Source organism: Anser brachyrhynchus (genome assembly GCF_964034855.1).
Source record: "Anser brachyrhynchus genome assembly, chromosome: 5".
Taxonomy (NCBI): Eukaryota; Metazoa; Chordata; class Aves; order Anseriformes; family Anatidae; genus Anser; species Anser brachyrhynchus.
In genome coordinates, this window is record NC_137699.1 from 37,204,062 (window position 1) to 37,219,868 (window position 15,807).

A 15,807-nucleotide genomic window follows, 5' to 3' on the forward strand; every position below is an offset into this window, starting at 1 on the left:
CTGTGTTTAAAGCTCACTTGCTTCGGGGCCAGGTGATGGATCCCCTCCCTGCCCATCCCACCGGGGCTGCGGTCCCTACCCCACAGGAACTTTGACCAGACTGAGAGGTGGCAGATGGCCAGGGCCAGACTCTGCCACCAGCACAGCTGCTGCCTGCCCTGGCTGCTTATTTTCAGTTCTTCCCTGGCAAGCAAAGCCCAGACAAGGCTCCCTGCCCCATGCTACCCAGGTCACTGGGCTTGTGCTTGGCTCCAAAAGTCAGCACAAAACACACAGACGTTTCTGCCAGCTCGCTTCTCTTTGCCACCAAAGATGAGAGAAAAAAACAAAACCACTGTTCCTCAACATTTTATGAGTTACATTTTCCCTTTCCCACCTCGTGACTCAGCTGGGTGGCACGGGGACTGTGAGGAGGAGCACAACGTCATCCCGAAGCTCATCGCTTACTTTCTCCAGCCCCAGCCCTGAGCCCAGTACGAGTTACATCAGGACGTCCCCGGGACTCAGGGCTGTGACATGCCCTGAGCTACCTCCTTCAAATATTTGCCAAGGTGGGGCCGGGCATTCAAACATGAGAGGATCTGAGTAACCGATGGGAAGGAAAAGCAAGTCCAGCTTTTATGAGGTGGCCCCATTAGGAACGGTTAACTGGAGTGATGGGCGGCTGCCGTTCTCCCCCTCTTATGACGCCGAAGGCAAACGATGGGTGCAAACTGGGTAGCACCTGGGGCTTATGCACACCAACTGCTGCTGCTCGGGGCTGTTGAACCCACCCCATTCCCACCCCACTGGTGTCTGGAGCAGGGACATAAATCAGCAGCAGGTGAGCTTTGGGAAAGTCAAAAAAACTGGAGAAATGCACATTGCTGATGCCCCTTCTCCTTTTTCTCCCATGGTTTTTGGGTTTCCTTGAAGCTCCTGAGGCTGATGCATAGAAAACACATATAAAGTGCATATATATATATATATATAAATATAAATATATATGTAGAGAGAGGGACTACACTTCACCATATGAGGTTCACCACAGCATCCTCAGCCACCACAGGCCACACTGGCGAAGTGCTGGCCATGGGCCTGGGTCCAGGAGGAGCAGTAGGGAAGAGGCAGCAGGTGAAGGTCATGGTGGTGAACGTTAGCTCTCCCATCCCCCACTCCCCTGGCCTCTGCTGGGAACGATGTGCTTGAGGGTTTTGTTTGTGATCACTCCCCAGCCTGGCTGGAGACGGGAAATGGCCTAAATCTTGACAGTAAAGTGACCTCATCATCGTCCCCCCTGCCCCGGGCTTGCCGATGTTTTGGTTTGGCGAGCTTGTGATGCATTTCAGTGTTTACTCTTAAAGTTTATTCACTGTTGGTTCAAAAACAAAACAAAACAAAAAAAATGGAGAAAAGCAAAAAGCATGTCTGGGAGGATGCGCCAAGCACGGAGCTCGTTCATTCACAGGCAGAACAGCTGGGGGGGGGACCTGGAGCACGCGCTGTGCTCGGATGTGACGGGGGGGGGTGGTGGGGACATCCCGCTTGTACACATTCCTCAGCACTGGACCTGTTGGAAGTGCCTCCAGGAGCACGTCTCACTCTGTCCTCATCTCCATCATGGGGTTTTCTGGGCTGCGATGATGTTTGTCATGCCTGTATAACTTCAGCATGGTGGAGGGGGTCTGCGGGTGACACAACAGGGACACCGTGGGGAAGTGGGACACACTCAGGGCCATTTCCAAGTGGCTTTGCTTGGCCAAAGGGTTTGGCACTTTCACAATTGTCACTACACCAGAGAATAAACTCCTGATAGTCAATGCAACAACTCATGCAACAGCGAATGTGGGGGATGTCCTTCACCTCCCTGCTCACACACATGCATCTGAGGACGCACCTATGTGCTGCTCTGTCAGCCCCAGCACCTCTCCTCCCAAACCATGGCCAGGTGACGGCCTCAGGAGGGCTGATGCCCACAGCTGGAGCCTGCGGGCAGAGCCCGCAGCAGGAGCACCAGCGTCACCCAGTAAAAGGGCTGGGACGTAGCACTGTGTGTGACAAGAGGCAGAGTGAGAAACACCAGAGAAAATATCAGAGCTGAAGCTCTTCCCAGGGGGATTTCCTACAAGAAGCATCTCTACAGGTAGATAAAAAAGGGAAGAGATGGTTCAAAGGCACTTTTCTTATCACTGAAAGTAGAAAGGGCAGGCTGCCGGTAGCAGTGACCTTCAATTTGCCTTCTTACTACTATGAGGCCCGTCTCTTCGTAATCTCCAGTAAATGCTAGTGTTGTAGCACAGGGTAATAAAAGACTAGATGCAAGCACAACGGGCCATTTCAACCCGAATGCCATGATTTGTAACTGCTGTAGACTTAATATGCTATGAGCATGTCAGCATCAATCAGGGCCGAGATCTCAGACATTTATCACTGTTGCTGCAAAATATAGATCTCCCAAATATTTATATTGCCAGGATGGGGTTTGGGAATATCACATCATTTTAAAATCATGAGCTGTAGCCTAAACCATCTCCTGAGCTCATTAGACATGAGCAAATATCCGTGGCACTCCGAGGGGCCAGTAAATACCGTGTATTTCAGGTCAACACTTGGAAAGCCACTGGTGTTCCCACGCCCTCAGCCAAAATCCTCATTTACTGGGAAGTACTGAGTCACAACCCATCCCCGGCAGCCAGTCCATGGGGCTGGGTCCTCCCCCAAAATGCAGGTTAACATCTCAAGGTAGTTGTGATCTGGAGACCAGGCCTAATCCAGGTCCCACATGGGCTTGAGATGAGACTCATAGATACATCTCTTAGGTGGTGGGACCCAAACAACATGACCAATGCTCAAGAGACTGGAGAACGTAAGGCTCTTTGGGGGACTTTTTTTTGCCTTTGTAACCAGACTAAACACCTACGTGATGTCCAGGAGCTGAGAACGTGCTCCACATAGGGTCACGTCCAGGAAGATGACTGCTGGGGAGAAATAAACACAAACACACACATTTTTAACCACTACCCTGACCCGCAGTGCCTATGTAAGTTGGACTTGGAGCACCCTTATTTGGCTGCATCCCTGGGAGCCCAGTGAAGGACCAGATTACTGGAAATGACTGGGTTTTTTTGTTTGTTTTTTTTTTTTTCCCCAGCCCCTCATGATTGTTTCATGGCAGTTTACAACATGCAGTGGTAACGCACTGAGTCAGTTGGACGAAACATTTTCAAGCTGCTTAGGAAAAAAGAGTCTTAGTCAGATAAATATTAGTAAATTGAGCAACGGGGGCTACGTGATATTGCTGATTAATACATGGCTTGCGTACAGCATGATAAATTCTTCTCACAGATTGAGCAAAGATGCTTCCTCTACTGCCCTTGTTTAAATTAGCCCCCAAACCAGCTGAAAAGCTCCAGCCCTGCTGTGTTTCGTTTGTTGCAATCATTAAACAAGCAGCCTTGGTGGCCTCCATCTGCCTCGCTGAGACCCCTCCAGGGTCCTCCCCACAGAGGGAGCAGTGCCCAGCACTTCGCCGGGGTGGGCTGGGGTGGCTGGTGGTCCCAGGTTTGTGAAGGGAGAGGATGATAAGAAACTGTAAGCAAGACCTTCATGGGTATCTTGCGGAATGTTCTCATTGAACGTATATATATATATATGGTAAGGAATATGAACATGTGAAAAAATGAGCAAATGAAAAAAATGTGAAAAGCATGAAGAAATGCTGCTCCTCACAACTGTTCTGCAGTAGTAACCCAGACCCCCAGTTTGCAGCTTATTTTTTATTTTTTAATGCAAGTTATCAGGGGACCTGGTGCTCACTAAGCTATAGGAGCCTGTGGATAGAGCTACGCTCCTAGAAATAATAAAACTTGGAGGGCAGCAGTTTATGATGTGAGAGCATATGCTTCTCCATTACTAATTGACTTCAGCTGGCAGGATTACAAACTCAAGCCTGTAAACAGGCTCTTTTCCCCCTACAGATGTCATGTTTAAATAAAAGGAAATCATTATAATTAAAAAAAAAAAGTCATATGGCCTCGTTTCTCCACTTCCTTCTGCTGCTGAGATGTAACGCCGGCTGAATTGGTGGTCCCTCGCTAGGCCAGGGATGTGCACATCTCTGGGACTACAGTTAAGTGGCAACAGGAATGACAGCATGACAGCTGTGGAAATGCTGATACCCTGCAGAGCATGAGTAAGGGCTGATGTGTTTGAGGGCAGATCCTGACCTGGGCAGGCTGGGTACATCGCTACAACCCACTCAAGACCCCATAAAAGGGTGCGTGGGGAGAGCTGCAGAGGTGATAAATCATTAAGCCCCCCCCCCTTTTTTTTTTTCATTTTTCCTCAGCATGAGCCCCATGCCTTGAACACAGAGGGAGCCATCAGGCCAATGGGCACACAGGCCAGTGGGGGGGCACATAAAACCCCAAAGTCTGAAACAATGAGCAAAATCCATGGTCTGGAGCATGCACTGAATTAAGAAACACACGCGATGGCAGGGCCAGCAAACCTCCCGTCACTTGGGAGAGGGCTGAAGCCATACCTCTGTGCCATGTTGGCTTTGAAAATGTTCTTACCAGAACAGAAGTTGCTTTAGGGTGATGCAAAGGGTGGTAGCTGAACGCTGAAAGTGGGAGATGGGCACGCAGAAATAGGCTCCGGCGTGTGAACGCTGATGCACTGCCCTGGAGCTGCCCATGCTGCCTGCCTTGCTGCATCCCCCACCACCTCCCCAGTGCTTAGCACTGCCCACTGATTTATTTTTATTTATTTTTATTTGTTTTTATTTATTTTATTTGTTTTTATTTATTTTTATTTATTTTTATTTTATTCTAAGAGTAGGGAGACCCACATGTACACAAGCTGCTCCGTGACACTTGGGAAGATCACGCTTGCCTTGTATTTCTTACTCTCTCCCCAGGCACTGAAGATGAAGTGAGCACTCCACTGTAAACTCCCTGTGAGCTCCTCACTTAATTTATTAACCTGTATTATTTTAAAAGGAGTCAATATGCACATTTCTTTTCTTTCTCCCAAGCAAAGCAATAGGCTTTTTGCTTTTTCCTACACAAAGACCAGCCACTGCAGCACACGCTAGGGCTGGGGCTGTGCTGCTTCAGTGCAAGCTGTGGGAGCTTTTTTTCCCAGGCCAGGATGCTCTGAGCTGTCTGAAGCTCTCAGTTCTTCCCTCACACATGCTCCCATAGGAAATCTTCTGTGATTGTATTTTGCTGCCTGGTTTGGGGTCAGTTGGAGTCACCTTTGCTTTGCTCTCTGCCTTGGTAAGGGCAAACAAGCGTTAAAACCTGCTTTATGCAGTTTTTGCATGGTCACAATGCCAAAGACATAGAATTAAGGTATTTTAATGCACTGGGCTTTCCTTTTATGTGGTTATCCACTTAGCAAGCCCATGCTAATAAAAAGGGGAGAGTTCTTATAGTGGCCATAAATTGGAAACCAGGGTCCCAGTGCTGCAAGAACCTTTCTCTACACCGTGAGCAATTTTTTTCCCTTTTTTTTTATTTTTCTTTTCTGGCAGTGTTCTGAGTTGGTCAGTGCTCAGACAAGCTGGAGGCTGTGACAGCTAAGGCTCTGATTTTTTGATGTGATGGATGAGTGCAGAAGATCACTTAGGTTCTAGCCAAAGCAGGAAGACGAACACCAAAGTGGGCTGCTGACCCCGCACCACAGATGTGAGCTTCATTTAAAAGCAAATTTTTTAATTTTAATTTTATTTTTTTTTTAATTTTTCTGGACCTTTTGAAGCAAGGTGTGCGCAAACATGCCACATCCTGTAGCTTTCCAAACTGGGAGCCTTCCTTCAGATGTTCCTTGTACGCTCCCGGCTTGCTGCCTTTTCTGTTTCGTCTCTGTTTGAAGTGGTGTCCCATTTCCTCCGCTCAAAGACCCCTCCCCGGTGAGTTTGGGAGCCCTACTTAAAATAATAATAAAATTTCAGCTTAGGATCCAGCTCTGCTCCTACCTAGCTGAGATCCCTTGCTCTTTATGGGGTCTTTTGTGCAGGAACTTTGCTGTTTTACAGGCTGGAGTGGCATTTGTCTGGAAAATGCCACCCTAGACCCTTTCCCTTGCAGAAGGCAGCCACAAACCCCACGGAAGTGAGCCACCCAGGCTGCTGCTTGCTGCAACGCTGGCTTGGGCGAAGCAGTGTGGGGTGTAAAGAGGGTGGCAAAAACTCGTGGGGTGCTAGGGGAAGGGACGGTGGGCTTGCTTCTGCTGCCGGCTGATCGTCTCCTAAATCCCCAGCTTCACTCCCTGCCCCGTGGGGCTGGGGGCTGGCAAACCACGCAGCCATCCCGAGTGTGTGGGGGGGTGGGTTTAGCATAGTGGGGGGGCGGGTGAAATGAAGGGGCGAAGGCGGCGATTGCAGAGGACGATGCAAAAAACAAGGGACTGGGGGCTCGGCTGAGCCGGGGTGGGCACCCACGCGTGGTGGGGTCTCCGCAAGGCTCCCCCTTCGCAGCAGCGCGGCCCCGGGGGGGCGGGCGGGAGGCGGAGCGGCGAGGGGGCGGCGGGCCGGGCTCCCCGGGGGAGGCACCGGAAGGCGGCCGGCGCTGATTCATTGCAATAAATCGGTCCTGAGCGGCACGGATCGCTCATCGTCGCCACAGCCCCAGCCGGAGCCGCAGCTGGAGGAGCCGCAGCCGCCGCGGAGGAAGGGAGGGAGGGAAGAAGGAGAAAAGCAAGGGGAAAGGATGAAGATGCAAGCCGAGGTGATCCGCGAGGGCGAGCTGGAGAAGCGCAGCGACAGCCTTTTTCAGCTGTGGAAGAAGAAGCTGGTGGTGCTCACCAAGGACAGCCTCAGCCTCTTCCCCGACGGGCACAAGCGGGCCAAGGGCAAGGAGCTGGGCTTCGGCTCCATCCTCAAGGTGGACTGCGTGGAGCGCACGGGCAAGTACATCTACTTCACCATCGTCACCAAGGACCGCAAGGAGATTGACTTTCGGTGCCCGGACCAGAGCTGCTGGAACGCCTCCATTACCATGGCCCTCATCGACTTCCAGAACAAGCGGGCCATCCAGGACTTCAAGAGCCGCCAGGAGATGGAGCAGGCGGCGGGCACCCAGGAGCGGCGGCTGGCCCGGGCGCCCTGAGCCCCCCGCCCGCCGCCTGGCACAGCCCGGCACGGCCCCAGGTGAGCCCGAGCCCCCTGTGCTCCGTCCGGCTGCCAAGGGGTCGCCCGCATCGCCGGGTCCCCCCAGGCCGGGTATTTCGGGTGGGTGCGGGCGGCGAGGGACTGCCGGGGCAGAAATGGCACTCGACGATGCTTTCACGCAGAATTCCCTATGGAAACCCCCAAGCATGCGATGAGGGCTGGACGCTGCCTCCCACTTGGGAGCTCTTTATTTTTCTATTTCCACCACCCGGTGCGTTTCACTAACCTGCTTTCTCTCGCTGCCCTTAGAGCATGCCGCTGGATGATATACCAGAGCAAGTGTCTTGGACTGAAATGGGACAGGGTACCAATGAAGGAAAGCGAAGAAGATAGCTGGAAGCAGCTTGGTTTTCTCCAAGCCTGTTGAGACTGCTGAGCAAAGAGCCCCAAGCTCTGCCTGAGATGCATTTTGAAAAAGAAAAACCAAAGACTTCCATACAGGACTTCTAGCCAGGCGTCCACGTGTGTTGAGTGGCACGACTTCGCAAACGATTATCTTGTATTTATGAGACGCAAGGAAGATTCAACACTGACTGGTGGTGTTAAACACAATTTAAATTATTTGTACTATCTATATTTGTATTTATTTTGATGAATGTCTTTTGGCAGTTATTCGTCTTAATATTGCTTTTGCATTAATATGTCCATTCCAAATAAATTACTTGAAATGTTCACTTTTTATTACTATAGTCTGTGGTGCAGTAACTTCTTTTGTGGATGTGTATCTGTGGCGCGGGCAGTGGCTTGAAAGGAGTGGGTGAGCACCATTTTGGTGGCCTGGACTGGGCAGTGGGAGGTGGAGGAACTCGAGGTAACCCATCTGTATCTGAGAACAGGGAGGGAAAGCATGTTGAGGGCCAGCGCTGGCCAGCGGTGGAAATACAAAAGCCTTCCACGTGCTCAGTAAAGGCTCTTTTGGAAGCATTTTCCCATGTAATTGAGTAATGGCAGCTAAAGACGGCGCAAGAGCTCCCTGCAACTATAAAGTGCTTCTGCCTACTACTAATGCCCTTTGCCTTCCCCCTGCTGCCTCATAGCTTCCTGCTGGGCTGGGGCAGTGACCTGGATTATTGATTTCAGCCTAATGCAGTGCCAGAGCTCTGGAGGATTGCTCACCTTTGCAACACAGCAAGCCAAACTCATCTCCTCTTATCTGCCTGCAGTGACGTGGTGCCTAGATCAAGTTAAATTGCCTGGGAAGGAGTAAGATGGTCTTTTCCTACAGAGCCCATAGACCAAGCAGCAGTTCTTTTATATATATATATATATATATATATATATATATTGGGGACAAAATTATTGAAGATTTATCTCGTGAGGCTCAATAATCACTAGTGAAGTATTCCCTACTAATGCTCCAAAGTTGATCACTTCATTTGGATAATTTTCCCCCCTCCCCCAGTATCAGGAAATTCTTGTAGGAGAGTTTATAGTAGAGGAAGCTATTTAATTACAAGCAGCCTGTAGTAAAAGCAAGACAGGCTCAGTACAGGGAATAAAAGTCACCCTGGGAGGAGGGTCAGGGCCACAGCAGGGCCAGGCATCCTCCTCATGCCCTGCTGGCAGCTGTGCCCAGCAGCCTCATGCACCGTCGTGGCTTCCCAGGCTTTAACAGTGGACATAGCAAACACCTGGCCACAGCATCTGAAAGCCTTTAGCTCTGGATCCCCTCTAACACAAGAACACCAGAGGCATGGTTAGTAGAGTGATAACGCACTGCTGCTCAAATGTGGGTGCATTCTACCCCCATTTTCTTTGTTAGTATTGAGGGAAGAAAAAAAGCCCAAGCCGAGCAGAGGGGCTGGCTGTTAATCCCCTCAGTTTCCGTGAATCCAACGCAGGAATGCTGACTTAGAGCAGCTGGGGCTCGGGAGCTGCTGCTGACTGTTTGCAGTGGCAGAGGCAGCTTGCGGGGCATGCAGCCCCCTGCTATTGCAAGCTGGTCTGCCCACTGGGGCAGATGGCCTTGATGTCAGGTCTTTGTTGTGCCAAGGGTGAAGAAACACAAGGAGCAGTTGAAAGTGCTTTATTCCACATTTGTGGCCTCAAAAAGAAAGCACAATGCCACTGTCTTCTTTATTGCTATGGGAAGAGTAAGGGGGCAGCTTTGGTGCATCTGAATCAGTGGGCTTTCTGCTCTCTCAGCGGGATTTTACTCTTTAAGAGGTAAACAAACAACCCAATATTGACAATTAGCTGCAAATAGCCGAAGGAGTGGACGCCGAATCGTTTGTACAACACACCGCCGATGGTTGGGCCCACCGTCCGTGTCAGGGGCTGGACCGACGCGCAGATTCCCAGCATGGTACCTAGGAGAGACGGCAGAGACAGGCACACGTCAGGGCGAGGGCGAGTTTTGGGAAGGAGGTGTGTGGGAGCCCCTTTGTCCCTGCTGGCCTTCCCCCCGCAGTGGTAGGAAATTGCTTCAAATAATCTCTCGCATTCATTTATAGAAGTCCAATTAGGGTTCATTAAGTCTAAGGCCTCCTGGAGGCATGGGGACGAGTTTCCACCAGAGCCAGCTCAGCTCTTTGACACTGTGATGCAGATGGTCATAATGCTGCCTGAAAGGCAAGCCGAAGCTCACTGCCACCTTAGCCAGGGTCCAAGGATGCTTTGGGCACTAGAAGATGCTCCTGAACTCAATCAGGCTGCCAAATACAGCACAGGTTGGGGACGGAGATGTCGCTTCTAAGAGCACATTGACGCCTTCCAAAACGAAGCACGCCGTCTTCTGATATCATGATTAGCAGCAGTGGGTACCCGAGAGGCTCCCATCCCACCAAGCAGCAATCACCATTTCTTCTCTTGCATAATACTGCTCTTGAGAGCTTATCAGGAGCAAGAAACTTAGGTTGAACTATGTCTTTAAGACTAAATAGCTAAAAGCACAGCTAGAGACCGAACCCCCTTGAGATTACCCCCCCCACACCCTTGCGAACAGAGCGGATGTTTCAATTTGGATGGAAATGGGAGCCTTTCACCCGGCTCGGCCGGTTCTCCTTCCAACAGCTCCCACATTTGCATGGTTAACAGGAGCCCAGGGGAAGGGGAAGCACCTCCACTTGGGCAAAGGCAGGTTTTTCCGCCAGGACATCTCACAGGATGCAACCACGGTCCCCTGCACCCGCCGGGCTCTTGGCCATGCGGTCCTCATGCGGGATGGCACTCACACTCAGGGGAGCAGACAATGCCCATCCAGCCAGGAAATTATTAGCCCACACCACTGGGCGGGAGGGCAAGCTGTGCAAGAAACTTATGCTCTGCTCTGAAATGTTGTTTTAAATTATTTCTCTTAACCCCAGTGTGATTAGTGGGCTGTTGGCATCAATTTTCCACCAAGACATGAACTGAACCATCACCACACCATGCCAGCAACACCTAGGCAAGGGGAGGATGCTGTCCTGCTTGCAAGATGTGGACACCAGTGTGATATCTAGCATGGCTTAGAGCAGTGGGTGACCATGGAGGACTGACCCCCCCACCCCAGCTCAGAGGGAGGGTGGGCAGCCAGGTGTTGGTGTAATGCTGCACTGGGACTGCTGCGCTTTTATCAAAAATGCTTAAAATACTTGTGCAATGAGCCTGAACCGAGGGCGTAGTCATGGTGCGCGGAGAAGGAAGTCTCCCTGGAAGAGCTGCTGAGCTCCTCCTGCACATGGGAACACCACGGCGATGGGTGGGACCTTAACCTGACCCTTTGCCAATGGGAACAATCCCACAACCACCAAACTTTCTGGGCAGGTTTTGCAATTATTTTTTTCCCTCTAGGTATTTGAATTAAACTAATTACTACTTGCAATTGCCAAACTGGCTCTTATGATTGAGGAGGCACTTTTTTCCTTTCCTTTTTTTTTTTTTTTTTTTGAGCTGAAATCCATCCTCTCAAAAGGCTGGGCTCTCCCTCTGCACTTCTGTAACACACTGCTGAGAAAGATAATTTCTATTTAATGGGCTTAAATTAGATCCCTCGTGTCGGATGCCCTGGAGCTTTGGGACACTGTAAATCTCAACCCTCGCTCCATTTCCACGCTGCACACGTGATAGATCTCAGTTAACATCAGACCTTTAACCGTGACGAGTCACCACGCCAGCAAAAACCATGTCTGCATCACTTTGTTCAGCTCTGCCAAAACCCATGCTTGCTTGCCACCTTCTTTATCACAGTGATCTCATCTTTCTGTACCTTTCCTCCCCCTTTTTTTCCTCCTTCACTAGCTTTTCCCCTGCTTTTTCCCATACCTGGCATCGCTACCCCTTCCCATGTGGCCAGACCTGGCCAGTGCAGTCACCTCCCACCCCAGACCTTCTCCCAGCCTCTCCTCCCACAGGTTTCGGGGCCGTGTCCCTCCTCCCAGCTCACTCCTTTCCAGCTCACATCCTGTCACCGCCTTCAGATGACAGTGCTGGCTCGGATCAGCCTGGTGCCCGCGGGGCAATAGCGTGGCCTCATTTAATGATCAGGGCACCACGAGCGGCCGCCTCCGAACCAGCAAGGCAAAGCTTGGGGGGGACTGGGGGGGCCGAGCCTCATTGCAAGCTCTCCTTCTAGGGCTTTGCGCCTGATGTGCAAATAAAATTGTGAAACACAGGCCCGTGAAGCAGTGATGCTCTGCTTCACTTCCTTCCTACCTCCCCCCTCCTTTAGGCAGGAACAAGACCTCCATTCTCGGGGGGACAAGGAGTGCTTGTGCCGATGCGAGCCCGCCTTGGCTTGGGGCTGCACTCCCACCAGCTCGCGCGGCCAGCTGAATGGCACATGCACGTGGTGCAACATTTTCCCTTCCTGCCTTTGAAGATGGGGAGGGGAAAAAAAATCAAAGGGAAATGAATGAAATCATTTCCACACCGTTGCCTTCACTGGAACTCGTCAGCCTCAGGAGGAGTGGCCTGAGATGGGGCCTGAAAGCAGGGTGGTGGGTGCAAGGGATGGGGCCATCCTCCAGCCACCGCCTGGTCTCTGTTTCCTTGCAGAAACGCCAAGCTAGGAGGCAAGGATGGGTGACTCAGTGTCTAGCCAGGGTGGACAGACAATCGTCCTGCAACACCCCATCCTCAGCTCACCCCAACCTCCAGCTCCTCACATGGCCTCCCTTTGGCCAAAAGCAAAGTCCCCCTAGCCTCTGCCAGTCCCAGGTAAAAACAGCAGGGGCTGACCCCAGGGAATGAAAGAGAGGCTTTTCCGTTAGGAGAATCCCCAGATTTACACGCCCTTGGGGAAGCGGCGATTCCTAGCACACCACCAAAATGCTCTCACTGCAGAGCCAGTTTCAAGCTGGCAGAGGAAGGAGCCACACTCGAGCTGCTGTACGGGTGGAGCAGCCCTCGTGTGGTGCCACCCACGGCCTGCGACGGATGGCAGGCATCTTAATAGCCGCATTGCTCTGAGAGACACCCACGCCGTCACAGCCACAGCTGCCGCGGAGAGGCAGCTCGCGAGGACGTGGCTCTGCTGTGTCAGGCATTCCTGCCTTCACTGGGGATGCGCCCAAAACAAGCACGAGACTAGCAGATGCCTCCTCCCTGGGAAACACCGTGAGGGAAAGCACTGTTGTAAGGGTGAGGGGCAGGAAGGGCTGGCGAAGACACAGTTTTCCACCACTGCTGTGATCTTCCATTCCGGCAGCATGCCTCCTCCTCGTGCACAGTTTTGAGCCTGTAATTTGTAGGAGCACTTGACATGGCATCAGCCCAGAATGGATGGGCACATTAGAGCACATATCCCAGGGTCCCCAGACATTCTCCTGCCACCCCATGGGCTGTCTCCATCCTGCCTTTCTGTGCAGAGATCATCCATCCTGTCCTGTCGTAACAACATACGCAAGCGGGGACCAGGGTGAGGCAACTAAACCCATTTTCCCCTCTGACCGATGCTAGCCTCCGGGCTTTAAGAGCCGAGCAATGCTCTGTTTTTCCTTACAAAGCCCCTTTGAGCAGAGCCTGGATGAATTCCAGCTTTACTTTATGCCCCAAAGGCCTTTGGTGCCCTTCCTCCACTACTCTCCCTCCTCGCTGAATGTTGCTCCAAGTCGTGAAGCAGCAGATTTCCTTCCTGGTCATGCAGAGGGGTTGGGGCATCTGAGACCTCGCCTCTGCATGGTCTAGGAACTTCTCCCAGGTAGAAACATCGCGCTTGGAAATCGTGGGCTCCCAGCATTTGTAGTAGAGGCGGTCTTCAGCTCTACAAATAAACTTCTGGAGTGACGTTTAGAAAAGCTCTTCATCCAGAAGCATCTTAAAAGTGCTTTATAAACTTCACTAATGGGCTGTGCAGACTCTAAAGCCAATTCTCAGTAGGGTTCTGTGGGAAGGTATCTGCTCAGACAGCTGCAAGTGAAGCTGAAGTGTGAAGGCTGGTGGCCCAGAAGGGCTCAGCTAAAGCAGAGGAACTCTTGAGTACCTGGTGGTCAGAGCTCCGGGAGCAAACTGTGAAAGACCATGAGTGGAATACACTGTAGCAGGTTAACGCTGCTCCATCATGGGGCAAACTCAGCAAGGCTCCCATGGCAGCAACACAGCCATATTTCCTCAGTCAACTGAAGAAAAATTGCAGATGTGAAGATTTCTGCTTCTACGGCTGCATTTCAGACCCCTTGTACAGAGAAATAAAGTAACTCTATGCAGAGATATGGCCAAAAATGGAGACAGGGCAATGACCGCATGGGGCTGGAAGCAAAGCACATGGATTGGTGCTGAGTGGGGGATTAGGGATGGTGGTGCTGGGGATGGTGTCAGCTTTCTGGGGAAACAGCTGCTGAAAGAGTGAGGTATATCAGGCCACGGACTTCACCTTGTGTAGGGCAAAGGGGACTGAAGGTCCAGAGCCGACAGCACCCTGGAGCCTGATGGCAGCAGGTAGGGTAGGACTGGGTGCACCGGCCGTGGGATGTTTGTTCAACACTGCTCTGACTCATCCTGTGCTAGTACCACCGGTACTCACTCACCCCTCCACTGACACCCACCACATACAACTGCTGCAGCCAGATTTGCTGGGGAAACGGGCATCCACTGTGGTGAGCTGGAGCCTGAGCTGGGAAGCACCTGATGGGCCCCAAAAAAAGAGCAAAGGGCATGGAAAAGGACCTGTCTGCTCTCTCTGATGAGCCTTACCGGTGTCGGAGGAGGGGACAGCCTTGGTGAGGATGCTGTCGGTGATGGTGCCCAGCATGGTGAAGGCAAACACCAGCGGCAAGGCAATGATGCAGTAATGCCATACAGTCCTCATCAAAGCCTAAGAGACAAGACACAAGGGACCACGGATCATTAGAGAGCACAAAAAAGCAACTTTGCAGCAAGAAACTATACAGAAAAACATCACGAGCCAAACCTGTGACATTTAGGTAAATTGTGAGAGCCCCAACTGATTTATGACAATGTGGCTTTGGCCATTTCAGGGTCTTCCGTCTCCCAGCATTTGTGTGCAGGGAATTATTCCAAGCATGCAGCACAAGTAGCAGGCGATACCCTGTAATCCGGCAGCACGTTTTCCAGCCCTGCCGCGGGTATTTTTAGTGTCTGGGAATTAGTGACGTCCCCACACCCTCCCCCCGGTCTTCTGTCCCTTGTCCAAGTCCTAAGGAAATGTTCAGCAGCAGATGCATGTGGTGTATTTCAGGAAGCCTCCATTACTTATACAAAACAGCCTAGAGAAGGCACTTTGGTTCATTATCATAACTAATTAAAACCAAACTAAGCTTGCCAAAATGAATGAACCCGGTGCATTATGTAATGCTGTACCTTTGGGATTTCTAATCCTGTTCTCCTGCTTCCTCGCTAATAAATTCACCAAATTCAGTAATCTGGAATAGGTCTTCTGGCCATAAGCGCACATTAGCGAGCATAATTAAGGAGAGTAATGATTTTGTTATTGCACATATTCTTAGTGGAAACATCCCTCCAGCTGTTTAAGGCTTAAACAAAAGCGGTGAGGATCCCTCAGCGATGGGGCTAGAGCGGCTCTCAGCCCTGCTGGTCAAATAAATATATTTCTCTGGGGCATGGAAAGGAAATTCCCCCTCCCTTGCCAGTCTCCTGCCCTCAGCCTCATCTCGAGGTGTGTTGTTGTGGCTGGAACAGTCACCGGCCCAGCCAGAGGTTTCATTCTCTGGGGTTCTCACTCATAAAAACTGGTCTGTGCCTCTTGGCTACAGAAGATGGAGAAGCCCAGAGCCATCGCTAACTAATGACTTGGAAATACTGAGGTTTATTCATAGTTCCCCTCTAGACTTGTACACGGCCAGGTTTCTCTCCTTGGAGGGGCTCTTTGCCTACATTTTAGTTAAGAACTAGGCATTCCTGCTTAAGGAACTGGTGAACAAAGTCAGAGGAACAGGTATTTGGTACATAAACATTCAGACAGGGGGAGAATAATTCCTTGCCAGGGCAAATGTCATTGCGGGACAACACGGCGGTTGTAGGAAAAAACAGCTGTAACACTCCCCTGCCTTGAAGGAGTGTCTTCAGGGGCTGGAGGGTGAAGGAAATGGCCAGGAAAGAGCAGACTCGCAGCTGTGCATAGACCTTGGGGAACGTCTCCTTGCTGCCTTGGGGCTTTGACGGGATGGGGTCAGGTGGAGCTTGGTGTCCGCTACTCATCTGCAGCCCAGCAGACAGCAACCTTTTCCACCCGGCCAGATCCGAGGCCATTTTCA

The 15,807-nt window shown here is 51.3% G+C and overlaps 2 protein-coding genes across 2 annotated transcripts in view; one reads left to right on the forward strand and one right to left on the reverse strand.

Annotated features, from left to right (window-relative positions):
* The first annotated feature begins 6,569 nt into the window (after nucleotides 1–6,569).
* Nucleotides 6,570–7,837, forward strand: PHLDA2 (pleckstrin homology like domain family A member 2). Its single transcript, XM_080595240.1, has 2 exons — nucleotides 6,570–7,135; nucleotides 7,406–7,837. Exon 1 carries the CDS (start codon nucleotides 6,696–6,698, stop codon nucleotides 7,092–7,094), a length of 399 nt encoding a protein of 132 aa, XP_080451366.1. The 5' UTR covers nucleotides 6,570–6,695; the 3' UTR covers nucleotides 7,095–7,135; nucleotides 7,406–7,837.
* Nucleotides 7,838–9,179: 1,342 nt separating this feature from the next.
* Nucleotides 9,180–15,807, reverse strand: part of SLC67A1 (solute carrier family 67 member 1) — a 64,514-nt gene continuing 57,886 nt past the window's right edge. The window contains exons 10-11 of the mRNA XM_080595236.1: nucleotides 14,267–14,387; nucleotides 9,180–9,465 (exon numbers count right to left, since the gene is read on the reverse strand). Of these exons, the coding sequence (XP_080451362.1) occupies nucleotides 9,278–9,465; nucleotides 14,267–14,387 (309 nt within the window). The 3' untranslated portion in view covers nucleotides 9,180–9,277. The remainder of the gene's footprint in view (nucleotides 9,466–14,266; nucleotides 14,388–15,807) is intronic.